General features: G+C 42.2%; 1 protein-coding gene across 1 annotated transcript in view; it reads right to left on the bottom strand.

Annotated features, from left to right (window-relative positions):
- The window catches only part of nsmce2 (NSE2 (MMS21) homolog, SMC5-SMC6 complex SUMO ligase), a 30,146-nt gene extending 11,414 nt beyond the window's left edge, over positions 1 to 18,732 (bottom strand). The window contains exons 1-4 of the mRNA XM_061239860.1: positions 18,596 to 18,732; positions 17,918 to 18,051; positions 17,255 to 17,361; positions 14,359 to 14,512 (exon numbers count right to left, since the gene is read on the bottom strand). Of these exons, the coding sequence (XP_061095844.1) occupies positions 14,359 to 14,512; positions 17,255 to 17,361; positions 17,918 to 18,032 (376 nt within the window). The 5' untranslated portion in view covers positions 18,033 to 18,051; positions 18,596 to 18,732. The remainder of the gene's footprint in view (positions 1 to 14,358; positions 14,513 to 17,254; positions 17,362 to 17,917; positions 18,052 to 18,595) is intronic.
- Positions 18,733 to 19,052: the final 320 nt, after the last annotated feature.

The following is a 19,052-nucleotide window of genomic DNA, read 5'->3' as shown; positions in this document are numbered from 1 at the left end:
CTTTACAGATAGAATGTTCAAAGTGCCATTAGGACGCAGCTGTAAAGGCAGTAAGGGACTGTGCAGTTGTAACACTGAATTTTAACTCCCCTCTAGTACAGAGGAGCTACAGAGCAGAAAGCCTGGATCTCAGGTTGGAATTACAGCGGACACGTTGCATTCGCGATGTGGAGCTCGCTTCCTTTCGGCGCCAAAGGCTAGTTGATTATAGCTGTTATGCAGGCTGCCTAGTGCATGCACAGTGCACACTATGCTGTATGCAGGACACTAGACTGGCATGCTACAGACACACTATGCCGTATGCAGGACACTAGACTGGCATGCTACAGACACACTATGCTGTATGCAGGACACTAGACTGGCATGCTACAGACACACTATGCTGTATGCAGGACACTCGACTGGCATGCTACAGACACACTCAGTTTCTGGTGTAATTCCAGCCTGAGGGGTAGGCCAGTGGCAGAAAGCAGAAGGAGAATACATGCTTGCTTACCAATTACCAACATTCAAACTGCATTTTCTAAATGACGAGTGAGAGTGTAAAAACCATTGCTTTGATGTAGTCTTAGACTATCACAAAATGCTTTTGAATGTTTTAGAAAATATATATTTTACATGGGCCCTCCATTAATTATGAAGGACTGGGATGAGTTAGTCATCAATCCCACAGATCGGTGTGCTACGTGGAAGCCCTGTTCTTAATTTGAGGAACTGGTTCTACCAGGTTACAGCAATACCTTTCACTTGGGTTGAACAATTATCCCCATTCAATTGACAACAGAGACATACAAAATTACATTACATTACATTACATTATGCATATGTTAGCAGACTGGCCCTTGGCACAGCATGATATTCACCCACTGTAAAGTTACATACTTCACCACCCTGTATGCTTGGCCAGATCCTGTTCTGCATCGCCTCTATATGTTCCTCACAGATATTGCTTTCAGTCATTTTTAATAACATCCACTCATAAGTTTCAGTTCTGTTGTCTGGTCAGTTGGTTGGTCAGACGGACAGACACGGGAGCAAAGGATTGACAACATTACATTCGCTCCACCTACTGGTGGCACAGGTCATCTTGTTTCACATCATTAAAGTTCTAGTGCGATTTGTAGATATCACACACATATATATACAAACATATAAAAAGTTCTGAACACAAGAGGTAAGGAATTTTCAGCATGCCACAGCAGCTCAGTATCTGTGTAATAACAGTTGTGGTTCACACTGACCTATGTGTATTGTCCTGAAATTGGTACTGATTCATAAGCAGTCATCCTGCCTAGAGGCAGACTCATGTTCTAAAAATGAGTCAAACAAGGTTACAGCCCATTGCTTGCCACAGCTTACCAAAGGTAGATACATTACTCCTTACAGCCCTCAGTGAACTGCTACATCTAGCTTTAAATTTGTGAAATCTTCTCCAGAAAACAGCATGAGAAAACTTTATGAATAAGGATATTTATTATTCTTAATAGCTCCTTTGTGTGTTAAGTAACATACTATATCCATACGCTTTCTCCAGTTCTTTTGCTTTTCAATGGACAACCTAAGTGCACTGCAACTTTAAGGTTTCCTGGTATTTCACAACTGATATTTAAGGATTTGAACTTATGAAGTCTAAAATGACGAGACAGGTAAGCAGTAGCAGTAGCATGTCTGAATTGAGTAATTCTAACTCTGGGGCTATATTACTGGCATCATCACCAGCGACACACTTAAAGCAGGCAGCATGTAAATACCTGATACTGTATGTTTCAATGCTATTGGGTTGAGTTATGACCCATTTACAGGACAAATAGTCGGATGAGAACATACAATGCATGTTGTGAAAAAATGACAATGACAATAACAACACATGTATTAATACATCTTGCCCTGCTATAAATAAGAGAGGGGGCTGCTAGTGTCCTGTAATAACACTCTCAGAGCGAACACACACACACACACACACACACACACACACACACACACACACAGAAAAGAAGCAAGAGACACGATGCATAACCCCTCTCCTCTGGCTCCGCTTGCCTTCTTAGAAGTCTGCTGTTTGCACTTGGCAAACGAGCCAGTTGCACAACTGCAGTGCTATTCAAACTGTTCCCACACAGGCTGCTGTAAATATTAGTCCAAAGATGAGCAGACGGCTTTCGCAAAAATCTGCCCTGCTGGTTTCACAAAGCCCCATATTAGAGAGACACTTTCTCTGCTAGGTTTTTCGTTAGTCTCTGCTTAACCGAATCCTTTCACACAATACGCAACACTGGTTACAATACCATCATTGGTGGCTGTGGGAGAGTTACTGTAAGCCCCACAAACTCAAGGGCTTCACAAGAGCTTGGTAAAAACACAACCTCATGACAAGACGCTTCTTTCCCGTTTGAGAAAGGCCTTCTCGTCCAGTTGCATCCCGGTGATAAGCACGTATTGTGTTTGATTCCGGGAGCCAGCCCCTGTCCCACACTGTATCTGATCAGGTGGACAAAAGGGATCCGTGTCAACAACGCCTCATTGGCAATGTTGGCTTGCGCGGATGCATTCAGTGTGTGCTGCTACACTGTCAGTCTGCACCTTGGCCTACTTCACAGGGATGCATGGTTCAGGTTACCTGAGGCTAGACTGCCTGTTGTTTTAACACAAAGGCGAGAGGTTGTTTTAGCAAAAGCTTGATGGTGTCCCTGTTTTCAAGGTACAAAGTTGTTTTGTATTTATCAGCCAAAGCTTAGATTAAGATGGAATTTTACAATAAGAAACACTCTCAGAGGGACCTGTTAGGTAGAGATGAAGCACAAAGATACATTTCTCCCCCCTCAGAAACCTTGTCCCCTTCTTGACACGACTCATTGAGTTCCTAAAAACACACCCATCCCCAACTCGGTCCCTTTGGGGGAAAAAAAAAAGTTTCAAACAACGAGAAACATACAAGCTATTGTTGCAACCAAATCTTTAGAAGCCTTTGTGCTACCGGAACATTCTCTTTGATTGCCCATTCAGGAATCTGAAAGATAAAGGCACCGCCGTGCGTATTTTCTCTGGTGTCTTTGGACTACAAAAGGCAAGCGGGAGCAGGAATCAATATCTGAACACAATGCAGATGGGATCTGAGAGAACTGCAACAAAAGGCCCCCCCTTTTGCACCTTCTCTAGGATAATTTTCTTTTTTTCCCTCCTGTGTCGTTTGTCTGAAGAGCCATCTTAGGACAGGTATTGTGAAACTTTAAACAGTGGCACATTTTGTTTAATGAACTAACCACATAGGTATTGGGCAACTATTGTGCAATCAATGCCCTCAGCTAATTATAATGAGATCAAACAGTAGTAGTCATAACTTTCCAAAACAAGCTTCCCCTATCCATGTTTACATCTATATATATATTTATATATCTTTGTAACACGTAATCTGCATTTGTGTGTGTGTGTGTGGGTGTGTGTCGGGCAATGTAGGCGCTGTTCTCCCATGCCTAGAGTGGAAATGGTGTCAAATGTTAGGTACAGTCTCTGTTCACTGTAGGTAATATTCCATATTTGGTTTTGAGAAATTCTTATATTCTCTATTGTACATTTAAAAAACTGGCCACAAGTACAGTAGCGTGCAAAAATGTGGGCACCCCTGGTTAAAAAGCCATTTACAATTCATATCTAGGTGAACAGAAACAAACCTGACCTCCAAATAGTACAACGTTAAACATGACAACAAATTTCTTTACATTTTAAAGCAAGACAACTTTTTATTTATATTTTTTACAGTTTCAAAATAATAAAAAAGGAAAAAGGATCTGTGCAAAAGTTTAGAAACTATAACAGTTTGTAAACGCTTCCTGTAGCCAGCTAAGAGTTTTTCAATTCTCGCTTTTGGAATTTTCCCCATTCTTCCTGGCAGAACACCTCCAGCTCAGAAATATTCTTTGGCCTCCTTGCATTTACGTCATGTCTGAGCTCTCTCAAGATTTTCAATAATATTCAAGTCTGGGGCCTGTAGTTGCCATTCCAAAACCTTCCTCCATCTTTCCTGAAGGCACTTCAAGGTTGATTTCGAGGTATGCTTTGGATCATTGTCTCTCTTCAACTTCAATGTCTGGACTGACCTTTGAACATTACCCACTAAATTTTGATATTTGGTGGAACTATTCTTCCTTCTACTCGCACAATATTTCCTGTGCATCCACCTCCATGCTTCACAGTTGATGAGGTGTTCTCTCTACAAAGGCTTCACTTTCTTTCTCCAAACAAACATAGCCTTCTGCTTCTGAAATTAACAATCTTCATTCTGAAATCCTTGGACAACTGTTCAGAGGAACCCATGATTGTTAACATCAGACAAAACAGCCACAGCAGTTTGATACTTTAGAAGGCATGGAGTTAATTCAGAAAATAAAGTTCAGCCCTGGAATTAATCTCACCTGAATTTGCAGAAAGGTCTCATGTTTAACTCTGTACCATTTAGAGTTCAGGTTTGCTTACGATCAATACAGACTCATGTGCCATGAGAGATTTAAACCAGGGGAGTCCATATTTTTGCACCCCACTATAGGCATTCTTCTGCAGTGAGAATGTTTGCGCAGCTTTAACGACAGCTATTTCATTGTGAGCATTATGCCGGCTTCTAATGCTAATGACACACACCAAAACTGCTATGCTGTCACAAACATTCCTGTCTAAGGAGCCAATCAGAAGCTTCTGGAACATCAGTAACTGAACAGCAGAAAAATCTACAGAACACCACACCAACCTCAAGGCACATCAGTGTATCACTGATCTCCCTGACCAACAATGCCAAAAATGCAACTTGCCAATTTGATTAGATCAGCAGCCAGATGACATTTGAACAGTGATTTGCCTTGCAAAACTACTTCCAGGGGAACCAAACCAACTCCAAAGGTACCAGTACTGTAAGCATAGTCAAACTAGAGCACAGTTTTGAATTCAATTAAAATTGACTTTAGCATACAAATGGGGAAGAAAACAAAACTTCCTTTTTTCATGAACATTAGTCGGCATGATCACTGTGGTCTTCCACAAGGCAAGTGCAAATGTAAGATGAATTGCACAGCGACCATCCCTTTTCAGAAAAATGAGGGTGTTATATACTGTATAATACAGCAAAGAAAAACATTTAATGAAAATGGAAAAAATGACACTGATTAATTCCAGAATTTAACTTGAATGACCACTGTGAAATCATTAGAACCTTAAAGAAATTGACATACACTCACTGAGCACTTTATTAGCGCACCTACAGTACTTATTCATGAGATTATCGAATTAGCCAATTGTGCGGAAAAACATCTCTTCTGCGGACAAAAATGTGTTAATGAGGTCAGAGGAGAAGGGCCACACTGGTCAAAGCAGACAAGAAGGTGACGGTAACGCAAATAACCATACATTACAACAGTGGTATGCAAAAGAGCATCTCTGAACACATAACTTGTCAAACCTCTAAGTGGATAGGTTATAGCAGCAGAAGACCAAAATACCTAATAAAGTGCTCACTGAGTGTATTTGGACCACTTACGTTGTCAAATTATGGACATAGCACACACATAGTAGCTACCATTACACACACTATATTGCCAAAAGTATTCACTCAGCTATCCAAATCATTGAATTCAGGTGTTCCAATCACTTCCATGGCCACAGGTGTATAAAAATCAAGCACCTAGACATGCAGACTACTTCTACAAACATTTGTGAAAGAATGGGTCGCTCTCAGGAGCTCAGTGAATTCCAGTGTGGTACCGTGATAGGATGCCACCTGTGTAATAAGTCCAGTCGTGAAATTTCCTCACTACTAAATATTCCACAATCAACCGTTAGTGGTACTATAACAAAGTGGAAGCGATTGGGAACGACACCAACTCAGCCACGAAGTGGTAGGCCACGTAAAATCACAGCGCGGGGTCAGCGGATGCTGAGGCGCATAGTGCGCAGAGGTCGGCAACTTTCTGCAGAGTCAATAGCTACAGACCTCCAAACTTCATGTGATCTTCAGATTAGCTCAAGAACAGTGCGTAGAGAGCTTCATGGAATGGGTTTCCATGGCCGAGCAGCTGCAACCAAGCCTTACATCACCAAGCGCAATGCAAAGCATCGGATGCAGTGGTGTAAAGCACGCCGCCACTGGACTCTAGAGCAGTGGAGACGTGTTCTCTGGAGTGACGAATCACGCTTCTCCGTCTGGCAATCTGATGGACGAGTCTGGGTTTGGCGGTTGCCAGGAGAACGGTACTTGTCTGACTGCATTGTGCCAGGTGTAAAGTTTGGTGGAGGGGAGATTATGGTGTGGGGTTGTTTTTCAGGAGTTGGGCTCGGCCCCTTAGTTCCAGTGAAAGGAACTCTTAATGCTTCAGCATACCAAGACATTTTGGACAATTTCATGCTCCCAACTTTGTGGGGACAGTTTGGAGATGGCCCCTTCCTGTTCCAACATGACTGTGCACCAGTGCACAAAGCAAGGGCCATAAAGACATGGATGAGCGAGTTTGGTGTGGAAGAACTTGACTGGCCTGCACAGAGTCCTGACCTCAACCCGATAGAACACCTTTGGGATGAATTAGAGCGGAGACTGCGAGACAGGCCTTCTCGTCCAACATCAGTGTCTGACCTCACAAATGCACTTCGGGAAGAATGGTCAAAAATTCCCATGAACACACTCCTAAACCTTGTGGAAAGCCTTCCTAGAAGAGTTGAAGCTGTTATAGCTGCAAAGGGTGGCCCGACATCATATTAAATCCTATGGTTTTAAGAATGGGATGTCACTCACGTTCATATGCGTGTGAAGGCAGACGAGCGAATACTTTTGGCAATATAGTGTATGTGCCATGTAGCAGTGGGTTGAGGTCAAAATTCTAAGTCAAATCATAATCAACAAATTTACATTGGTCATGTTTTCAGATAATAAACGTAATGTCAACCATAAAGAGTATAAAGTCAGATCAAGAAACGGCAACAAAGACTAAAAATAGAAGCTACAGATTTTTGAAATTAAGACATGGTCCCATGTTCTGAGGAAATTCCGGCGACTGCAGCCCTAGGCTGCTGCTCTCAGCAAATAGTCACTGTTAGTAATTACTGGCCCAGATTGGTGACAGTTGGAAAATAAGACTCAGCATTTTCATCCATCGGACCATCAACAAGGACAAAGTCATCAGAGACACAGATGTTTTGACCTTAGTGTAAATAATTGAAAAGGAATTATCGGTATGAAAAAGAATCATCGGTATGAAAACAAAATTGTGTCAAATGCTTCAGTGGCTGTTCAATATATACAATATACCATAATTAACACAACCTAACAAATGGGACATTGTACTAATGTAAGACCAATATGATCATGCATTTCCATGATGAAAAAACACTATAGTTCACATGATTGCATCAAGAATACATCCAAAATTCAAGTTGTGGAGTAAAATAGAAGTTTAGACAGTTAAACCTTGCCTTGTCAATTTTCAGATAAATGTCAAAGTGAACAACAATAAACCTTTTATATGAACTAATAATAAAAACTAATTTTGTGAGTAAAAATGGGAAAAGGGGAAAGAAATGTGCTGCCAAGCTTAATTATCACTCTGAAATCATTGTAAATATTGTGGTCATTTAATATTTTGAACATCTGCTAGCTCAGATAGGCAAGTTGCTGCCTGCCAACCACTCGATTAAGTGTAAATTGTATCTGGGTATATTATTTCTTTCATAAGCTACATCGGAAAATGTCCATATTGCGCAATTTCGCCACACACATACTAGTATTTAACATGGACATCAAAAACAATGAAAGATGAAAGGTTTAGGTATTTTTTTTAGTCTCATGACCACCCAGATAAGAAATTATAGTGGTAATGTCATGTCACAAGAATACCAATGAATCATTAGGACATTGCTGGTCACAGCTAAATCAAAAGATTACATTTCACTAGTGGCAAGGTGCTTTCTAATATGTGGTTTTCCAAAGCAGATACTGTATGAACAGACTGGCACACATTGTTCATACTTCATTTTGCACATTTTATAAATGTGCTTTTGAATTTCTCGGAAAGCCTGGCTGCATTCAGATATGCAAATCCAACCACAGTTTTTACACAATGGCCCAAAATTCAAAACATGAAATATAATAATTACAGCATGTGTGGTCAGAAATAGTTGGCCACAAAATTGTTTTGTTTGGTTACATAAACCCCATGGGATTTTCCCAATTAATATCCTGTTTGCAGGTAGGAGTGAAGTCTGCGGTTGTAACACGGACCTCGTGTAATTATCGGGTCTTTCGAGTGCAGTCTGCAGTCTCGCTTTTACGAGCCCCGCCACAAAAACGGCTGCTCTGGAGTGTTTCACAGCTCCCGGGGGATCCAGGAAGTCTGCGCACCTTGTAATTGATTCTGCTCGAGCTGTCGCCTGCGTGTCGGCTGAGCTTCTGCGGCTCGTCTTTGGTGAGCGCTACACACCTTGGCTTACTCACCTTGCCGTTCACACGCACCCGCGGTGAAAGTCTCAGCCGCAGCGGTTTAAAATCACACCGCTGACATTCCCGCCGTCTTCTCAGAGCACGGCTGGGGCTTACCCTGGTAAAGGGTGCAGAACCGCACCCGGGCGGAAGGAGCGTCTCGCAGGGGGCGGGCAGGACAGCGATAGGCTGGGAGGCCTGTCCACGCTGCGAGCTTGCTGTGCGTGCCGCTGGGATTGACGGTCAACAAATCACCGGTCCACATCACCATCCAATTAACAGCTCAATCCAACTGCGGTAATGGAGAGCTTAGCTGGAGCCAAAACCAGGTCGCAGAAAGGAGGCCTGTACATGGCCAAGATTGGCAAATTAAAGAAATGAACAGATGCTAAGTCCCATCTCTAGCACCGGTGTGTTAAGACCCTGTAAAACTCACAGAAACCACAGGTGTCCAATTTTACCTGAAAAGGGCCAGGGTGAGTTTCTGTTTTAGCTCAGCACTAAGACACCCACACTGGCCTGTTTTGGACAAGCTTGGACAACCCTGCTTGGAAACAGTCGCCTCTAGTTACTGTACATGTCTCCCAAACCAAAGTTTTCCAGTTTTTATTATCTGTGGTGAGCAAAACAACCAGGGGGATCTTTGGAAGGCCTCTTTTCTATGCATGTGAGCAGGGGTTTCCTCAGAGAAAGAGAAACAGGGCAGCTGTCCCTCTACTTCCTGCTCATCAAGTCACATTTCAAAGCAGGGGTTTTCCTGAAAAAAATCCAACAACCTATTTTAAATGTCACTCTTACACAAGACTGACAGCTCTCCTAACAAAGTTATCCTGCAGCAACTCACCTGTACATACACACAAACAAGTCACAGGGAGAGCTAGTTTCCCACCTCCACTGGTACGAGGTAAACACCACACACAAAGCAGGGTCGGAGAACCGGCCTCACTCGGGTATGTGTATAAGTAACGGCAGATGGCCACTATTGGCTGTACAGTATAAGGTTATTTTTTTATTTTTTTATTTTTTTTAATATAGAAAAAAAAAAAGAAGCTTCCCTTGCACATTTGTTCACACCAGATTCATACACTTGCTTCTGCAACACGTTCTCCCACAACCTGCTTTCACAGATGGAATGTGACAATCATGACCAAAACATCCAGCGTGTTAAAAGAAACAGTCTGGCAACTGCAAGAACAAACAGGAGAGCGGAGTCCAGCAACTGCTGTCACGTTGGCTTCTCAGTGTAGTGAAACTCATCATTATTTACTCTGAATGTTGCTCTGTGTCCTGTGAGAAGGATGGAGGAACAGAGTCCTGGAACACTGAGATCATCTACATGTGAGTAACAAGCGGGGGGGGGGGGGGGGGCATGCGGGGGGGGGGGGGGGGGGAGAGAGAGAGACATGCAAGGAGAGAGAGTGAGATGGAGAGGTGTACAGGGAGAGAGAGACATGCAGGGAGAGAGAGTGAGATGGAGAGGGAGAGGCGTACAGGGAGAAAGGGGGGCCAGCTAAGAGCAAATAACGGGATTTGCAGCCCATGAGAAATATGGACGCGCACTAAATGCAGATTACATAAACAGCCCGTAAGGGGGGAAAGAATGGCTTACACAATTTAGGAGGAATTCGATGTTGATATCGTTACACCTGATGTGGCCTAGCAGTACATCCATATGTAACTTTGTGTATTAACTCAGCAGATCACCTAGCACACGGCTAGCACATACACACAGCATATAGCCTGTGGGTGCTGCTACACATTGCCAGTGGCCAAGGTGAGCGTCGCCCATTTTACTCTAAAGCCCTTTGAGATCATGTAAAAACTATATATATTTGATAATAATCATTTTGGCATTTCAATTGGAAGAAAAACAGGCATGAGCAAATCTGCAGTCTGGAAGCCTGTGGCAAGTAATTTTGTCCTGGACGACACTTTGCATAAACACAAATAAAAACTGCTTGTCTGACAGTACAACAGCCATTTATGTTGGATGAAATTTGGTTTCCTATCACTGAAGTGGTAGGTCAGAGTCCCTGACTGTGCAAACCACTGACCAATATCTTTGGAGGAGAGAGGAGTATGAATTCCTGAATCCCTTTACCAAATCACGCTGGTAAAATCTCATCTGTAGGTTAATAGTCACTTCAACTCCGCAGATAGCAGCACTAGCACCAGAGCATACAACGCCCAAAGCCACACTGGTATGCAACTTCATGACAACACAGAATTGAAGGGGTACCTGCAGAGGAAGGACCTTAATGCAGTGCAGCGGAGTTACACTGCTGTTGCCCTTGGTACTTGGGTTAGGTCATCCCCACTGTGTGCTAGCTGGCTTGCTGCATAACATTAGCTGGCTACATGGTGTCCCAAAGCTAACAATGGCCGGTGGAATTGCTGGTAAGAGAGCAAGCAGCTTGAAAAGCTCCCTTGCCACATATTTCAAGTATTAACTGACATGCAAAATTCTCAGCAATAGTCAACACATTGAAAATATTGTTTGCTTTTAATACAATATCACACAGACTAGAAAGCAGAATTCATGTTTGTGATGTCAATTTTCTTACCAATGGATATTAGTGGTCTCATTTATATAAGCAATAAAAAAATTTTACTTTAGAAAATTTAAACTGCTGTACATTTCTTCATAATCCAATTCCCAGTAAGCAGGAAGACACACACCAAACTGTTTATAATGTGTAAATAAATGGAGCAAACAAAGTAAAAATTCGAAGTAATAGGCCTAATGCAAATAACAAAGGAAAATAAAGAAATGCATTATTGATGGAATTTTTCAACAAGTATAGATACATACTGATATACCATTGCATATACAGTATACCAATTTATTAGGTCCACATGTACACAAGCTAATTAATACAAATATCTAAATCAGCCATTCATGTGGCAGCAACTCAATGCATAAAAGCAAGCAGACATAGTCAAGAGCTTCAGGTGTTGTTCATACCAAGAATGGGGAACAGATGAGATCCAAGTGACTGACCATGATTAATGGTGCCAGACAGGGTGTTTTTAGATGCATTTTTGCCTGCAGAACTGCTGCTGACTGGATGTTTTTTAGTTTTACACCCCATTCCCTGCAAACTCTAGAGAACAAGCTGTTGTACAGGTCTACCTAATAAAGTGGTCACAGAGTACAGTATACATGCTGTATATGCAGTATAGTGACGACTGGGATGGGCTACCAAATCTTGCTGCCTGATAACCCTCGGGACTATCACATGAATTTATCACCTGCCCGCCACTGCAAAGGCCACTCAGTAAACTTGTAAAAACCACAAAGGCAGCGCTCTGACTCAGAACATGCAACCACCTGACTATGCGTCTCACTCCAAAACCACACTAACATAGCTCTCGCTGTTGCCACTGTATTAATAGCAGCATGTGCATGAAACACAGTCCATTGCACTCACAGATGTTTAAGGGTATAGCGGCAGAGTATCTACAACAGGCCATGAGGAAACGCAGTTAGGTTTCCTGGAACTGAGAGAGTACAATTCTATTCAACAGCTGTCGGAAATAAAGAGCAAAAGCTTACTGAAGGGCGTGCAGAGGCCAAGATCTTAAACAGGAGAACTGCATGTGTAACTTCACGAGTAGCATTTCAACAGAGAAATCCCAAGAAGGAATCAGGGCTGTTTTCCCTGAATGCACTGACATGGTGCTTTGGGCATTGGGGGCTGTGGGTCTGCAAGCCTTCCCCCTGACTCTCTCTCACTCTCCCTTTCCCTCTCGGTTAATGACTCACTCTCTCTGACTCACGCTCCAGCTATTCCGGCCCTTTAAGTGCTGCCAGGCGCTGGGTTAATGTGCAATGCACGGGGAACGCAGCGGCTCATGAAAACACTCGTTTCCATGGATGTCCACATGAATGACCCGGATTGTAAAAACAGCCAGATGCCCGTCCACCTCAGCCAGACTGAGAACAGTGTGATTCCGAAAACCTATTTTCCAGTTGCATGCGCTACATGATTTGGTTGTTTAAATAAATAAATCACAATGATTATTTTTTCATTTCAGCATGTTTTTGTAATTTTTCTATTTCAGCATGATTTTACACCAAACAAGAGACATGGCTCCCAGAATTATTGGCACCACTGACTGGCAGTGCACAAAAAAAGACTTAAAAAAAAAAAAAAAATTATTTAGGTTATTGAGAAAAATGCCAGTGAAAAATAAGGTACTTTATTTCATAAATAAGGTACATCATTTAAATTATGACTGGCATCAAAACAGAGATGCACAAAAGGAGAAGCACCTCATATTCACAGTGAAATATGGCGGAGAGAGTGATGTTTTGGTGCCATTTTAGGTCCAGGGGCACTGGTTAAGATCAATGGTATAATTGACTACACCAAGTATCAAGCCATTTCAGCTGACAATCTGGTTGGCTCTGCCACAAGGCTGAGTTGTAGGTGGATTAAACAGGACAACAATCTTGCAAGGATCTGCATACAGGAGTGGTCCAAAATCCCTCCGAATGTGTTCACTAACCATGTCATTGTCATTACAGGAAAAGACTCCACGCTGTTATCCTTGCTAGAGGTGGATGCATTGAGTAGGGGTGCCAATAATTAAGAAACATAGATTTTGGTCAAATGCATTTACTAACTGAATGTATGATTTTGGTCAAATGCATTTACTAAATGAATGTATGATTTTGGTCAAATGAATTTATTAAATGAATGTATGATTTTGGTTGGTTCTGATGAAACATTAATAAAGCACAGTATTTTTCACATGTTGGAATTGCGAGTACATAGTATTTTTTTGTCTTTTTGGTGTATTGCCAGTCAGGGGTGCCAATAATTCTTGAGCCCACTGTATATCCAAACAAGTAAATTGGATACATTATACAATAACAACCACTGCACACTCAAGGGCATTTATTAAGATCTGAAATTACCTTCACAGGATATTGCATTTTTGAAAACAACCAAGGTGGAGATTTGGGTAAAGCCTACATAAATAGGGAGGGTTTTTCATCCCTGCTGGCATTAATTTAAAGATTGATCCCTTCCCTAAAGTCAGGGCCCCCCTCACCGCTGTGTCTCATCCATGAGAGGAAACTGGACCCTGAATCTCGCTGTGTCATAAGCTGAAACCCTTGCATTTACAAAATGGCCCTGCTGTCCCCTCGAACGAGGACAAAAGGGAGAGACAACAAACAAAAGAGATCAACTCTACCCATACGAAGCTACTGGCCTGCTTTGGCTCCATTGAGCTCAGCTTCCTGGGGCAGCATCATTTCCCAAATGAGTTGCCCCCAAGTGGCAGCAAGAGGAATATTTTTGACACGCAACAAAATAAAATCTTCCATAGAAATTAAGAAAGTGTATATAATCTACATTGATCAAATGGGTCAACCAGATAGATGTTCTAGAATTAGTTTAATGCACAAAACAATTCTGTTAATACAGAAAGGTATATATTCAAAGACAAAGGCAGCAGTGATTTCTGAATGCAACAGAGCAACTGCTGCTCTGCATGTGTTTTTTTGGAGACTTTTCTACACTTTACTGAGCTTGACTGGTTTATTGGAACCTATGATATGCTCTCAAAAAGTGCAAACCTAGCATTCAGGTCCAATTCGTAGTTGGCTCAATTGCACCAGGCAAGATCAATCGAGCACAGAAAAGTATTTGAAACAATTACCCAGGTCTGCCATTTCAGATACGGTATTGGGTGGGACAAAAATACACATGTCAAAGAGGCCTTTCCAACCAATCCAGTCAATAGACTCAAGAACGATTCAACAATGTCAAAAATACGACAGCTGCATTCTGCAGAGTTGAGCAGTGCAAATATAATAAGCGAGGCTGAACCTGAATGACCTTGTGTCAGCTGGGTGGGGGTTAACAGGGGCCACAGCTGAATGAGGCGGCCCTCACCTTGAGTCCGTGAATTCCTGACGCTCTCGTTGAAGCTCACCACTTTACTGTGCCTGTGCAGGTCTGAGTCGGAGAACCTTTCCTGAAGCCTGGCGAAATGCTCCTTCACCTGGTTTTTCAGGGTGAACATGGCCTCTGGCGGCTGCTGCCTGGCCTGGATGTTGGAGAGAAGGGGAGAGGGTTGGGCATATCAGCACCAGGGCAATGGGAAAGTACATGAATGAACCACAGCTGTTAGCAAGCATCAAGTAGGGATGGGAATGTGACACTCAATAGAATAACTAGCTACTGTAGTACTTGTTTGCATGAGGAATGTTGCTGGGTGGGGTGTGCAGGAACAACAGTAAGTATCTTTATCTGTTCAACCAACAAAGTTCTTTGAATTTCTCTTGCTCATTCTGGTTTCTAAATACAAACATGTTCTCCCTCATATACAGATACACAGTTTAGATTAAATGTGTCAGTACACGTGAGAACACCCAAACAGTGGTTGGAGAAATACAGGATTGGAGAGTGAGAAATGGGCATGTTTCGAAGTAAAGCATTCAATCACCACCACATGTGCATCCAGCACCACAGATGGGTTGGCTTTCTGTGCAAATAATCACTTTAAAAGCAAAAACAAAGGAATTAGGTCGAAGGAAACCCAGCAGACTCTACACCCGTTACTCAAATCAGGGTCCTTGAGGGCTGAGAACTGTTGGTTTTCCACCCTCTCTTTACCTGGGAGTCAGACATGAAGGCAGTCAGGAGCCAAAATTGTTCATTTATTTACCGGCAAAAAAACAAAACCAGGGCCGGATTTGGATTTCAGGGCCAGATTTCAGTATGCATGTTCTATACCCTTGAGGTTCTCCAGGCCTGGGGTTGCCCATATGCTGCCCTAAAGTAGGTCTATGCCCAGAAATGGTTTCCTCTGTCGTTTGCATCATCTAATTTATTGTTTCAAAACTGTGACCAGAATGGCAAAAGAAAAGCCAATCAACAACGGAAACAACCCTACTGTGTACTACATACAGCGGTGTACAAAAAAGTGGGCACCCCTGGTCAAAAAGCCTTTTACAATGAATATCTAAGTGAACAGAGGGGAATGGCACAACGTTAAACATTACGCATTTCTTCATATTTTTAAGCAATTCTTTTTATTTTTATTTTTTACAGTTTCAAAAAAAGACAAAAAAGAAAAAAAACTTTTGGACGGAAAGTTTGGGAACCCGTCTGTTGGTAGTTTGTAACTTCCTTTCATTCTTGCTTTGGGAATTTTCCCCCATTCTTCTTGAGCCTCTAGCTCAGAAATATTCTTCGGCCTCCTTGCATGTATGGCATGTTTGAGATCTCTCCACAGATTTTCTATGATATTGGTCTGAGTCTGAGGACTGTGGTGGCCATTCCAAAACCTTCATCGATGGTTGATTTTGAGGTATGCTTTGGATCACTGTCTTGCTAGAATACACAAACTCTCTTCAACTTCAATGTCTGGACTGACCTTAGCCTCTAGAATTTCTTGATATTTAAATTTCTTCCACTTGCACAATATTTGCTGGCCCCCAGCTGCCACACAACCTCGAAGCATAATGGATCCACCTCCATGCTTAACAGTTGGTAAAGTGCTCTTCTCTAGAAAGGCTTCGCCCTTTTTTCTCCAAAAGATACCTTCTTTGGTGGTGGCCAAAAAGTTCCATTTTGGTTTTGTCAGTCCAAAGCACATTGTTCCAAAAGGCTTCAGGCTTTTCAATGTTTTCTTTTGCATACTTCAGACGCATAATATTTTGTTGAGGTCATAGGAACAGCTTCTGGAAACTCTACCATGTAGGTCTTTGTTGTTTAAAGTACATTGTATTGCTGTCCTGTGAACAGCCAGACCTGTATCTGCTACTCATTTTTGCAGCTATTTCACAGTGATGTGTGGGTTCTTCTGAGAATTTCACACCAAGTCTCGGGCCATTCTATCTGAAATCTTTCTTGGTCTTCCAGACCTTGCCTTGACTTCAACTGTTCCATTTATCTTACGTTTTCTAATAACATTTCTGACAGTGGAAATAGGTTGTTTGAAACACTGAGTTTTTTGTAGCCTTCTCCTTTTTGGTGGAAATGAACCATTCTGTAATCCTTGGACAACTGTTGAGAGGAACCCATGGTTGTTAACACCAGATATAATAGCCACTGTAGCCGGACACTTTAGAAGTCATGGAGTTACTTCAGAATAAAAAGTTCAGCCCTGGAATTATATTCACTGTACCATTTAGTTCACGTTTGCTTTTGATCACATACCGATTCATTCTAAACCAGGGGTGTGCAATTTTTGAAAATAGAAAATCAACCATAGTGGCATACAGCTGTATAGCTGCATGGCCCATCGGTGTCTTCCTCTCTTTTTTGTCTGCCACGAAGGACAAGTGCGGCTGACTCTCAGGCCACCCCACATCCCACGCTTTTGGTTTGCTGGGGAATCATGGGAAACTGGTTGGCCTGCTCATGAGTCACAGATGGAGAATCTCTCTGTGACTCACAAGCAGACAAAGGGCTGATGAGTCACAGCTGGCCATTCAGGTCCATGTGACACAGCCAGCACACCAAAGTCAACATTCTTTGTATTTAAGTGTGTACAGTCGCCTCTCGGGCCTCATTATCAGCCTCTCTGCAGATGACAAGGCCTTGGAGAATTTTACTGGACTTCTTATCTGAATTAGCTGTTTTAAAACAGGACTGCACAAACCCTGCTCAGAAAAGGTCAGAGCAGGGCATGCATGTATGACATTCGTTGGTGGTATCATCTGTCTAATCTACAGTGCAGGCTGGCAGGCATGACTGACAGTAGCTCATGGGGGGGGGGGGGGGGGTTTGAATGATATGTACCCAATGTTAGGATCGAGAACAGAGACAACATCCATCCCACCTGTGCAGTCATCTGCTCCACAGCTTCAACAAAGCAATTAATCTCTCTGTCCAGTTTGGCAGAGTCCAGCATCATCTCCTCCAGTTCCTTGATGTCCTCTTCATTTCCTGTAATGATGTGACTTTTAACGGCAAAACCCCCAGTCTAAGAAGCCACACCATCTGTGCACTGAAAACTGGAACGTCTTTGGTTTGATATCTTGGTACAGAGTGACTCACACATGCAGTCAGGCTATGAAGCGTTGCTTTAGGCTAAAGCTCATGTACAGGCCTATTAGACTTATTTAGTTGGCTTATAACATCAGCAGCAGCCTCAGAATAGGATCTGGTGGCAAAGTTGTAATGCAACCTCTAAAACAGGGGTCTCCAATCTTATCCTAAAAGGGCCGGCGTGGGTGCTGGTTTTTGTTTTAACCCAGCAGTAACACACCTGATTATACTAATGAACTAATCGTGGTCTTTAATCAAGACCTAGATGAGTAGAATCAGCTGTCTTAGTCCTGTGCTAAAACAACAACCTGCACACACACCGGCTCTTTCTGGATAAGATTGGAGACCCCTGCTCTAAAACATACCATCTGTTATTTATTTAAAAATGGTAAAGTGTTACATTTTAATTGTTGCACGAAAGAAAAACATATATGATCGCTGTCATTCCTTGTACCTTCAGTTTCTACCAGGTCGAGAGCCACTTCTGTGACGATGTCCATCCCTGTGCCGATATCGTTCTGACAGGCTTTCAGGGCAGAAAGCATGGAATTCACCACGCTCATTGACATTGCGCCGCACGTTTCCTGCCTGTCATTTATAAAAATGCAAATCCATTTTGTTACTAATGTTATGTTTGCACCATACAAGAGACTAATTTTAGGTAGCTGGCTTTCGACAAATATCCTCCCCAAGCACTGTAACTTATATAATCTTCAAACTCCCAAGAGCTACCGTAACTGCAGCAGGACTTTCTTAACGCCTTTCACAAGGTCTCATACAGCTAGCTAACAATGTAGCACTAGCAACATTTGAAGCGTCTAACATTAGGCACTGGTAAATATGAAACTGCTCAGTTTAATGGACAATTAGTTCAATTGTATCACTGACAAAGTAACACCACATATCGTCGATTATCTGGGAGTAACGTGAATAGATTATAATTTAATTAGCTATCAGTTTTGCACTTTGTTAGCCACGTTAGCTACGACGTGAGGGGAAGGCTAACATTAGCCAACTTATCTTCCGTAAATTGAGTTGTATCCGCTGCAGAATAACTAGTATTAGCCTAAACCTAAATAAAAACATATCAATTGTTCTATAAGAAAGATACGCAAATAGAAGACTCAGCTACCTTAGGAAATACCCAATGTGCTGTTCAAAATTTCCGGCAAAACATCAAGACGCCAAACTCCTCTTCCTGGTGTTGACTCGCGGGACCTGTAGTCGGCACTGCTCCGTCACTGTAGTGTTGAGCGCTTGAGCATCCACAAAATAACTACATATTCCATGTTGCAATGCACGCGTTTTATTGGAGCTCATGAGCAATGCCACGAGCCCACCATGTGTTAATGTTAAGAAATTCACCAAGAAAACAACTTTTAAATTCAAAAACAATTTCAATGACTTACTTTCACAATAACAGTGTCTATAGGTGTATATATCTTCATTTTTATGCATTTGTTTTGACATTATAAAGTGCGGTGGTTGGATAAAAATAGTCCTCCCTCAATCATACATATACACAGCATATACACACTTCGAGAAAAAAGAAGTGAGTGCATTTTGCAATAATGACATCTGCACGCACA

The sequence above is a fragment of the Conger conger genome, chromosome 1 (genome assembly GCF_963514075.1).
Source record: "Conger conger chromosome 1, fConCon1.1, whole genome shotgun sequence".
NCBI lineage: Eukaryota > Metazoa > Chordata > Actinopteri > Anguilliformes > Congridae > Conger > Conger conger.
This window is presented reverse-complemented; position numbering and strand designations above follow the sequence as displayed.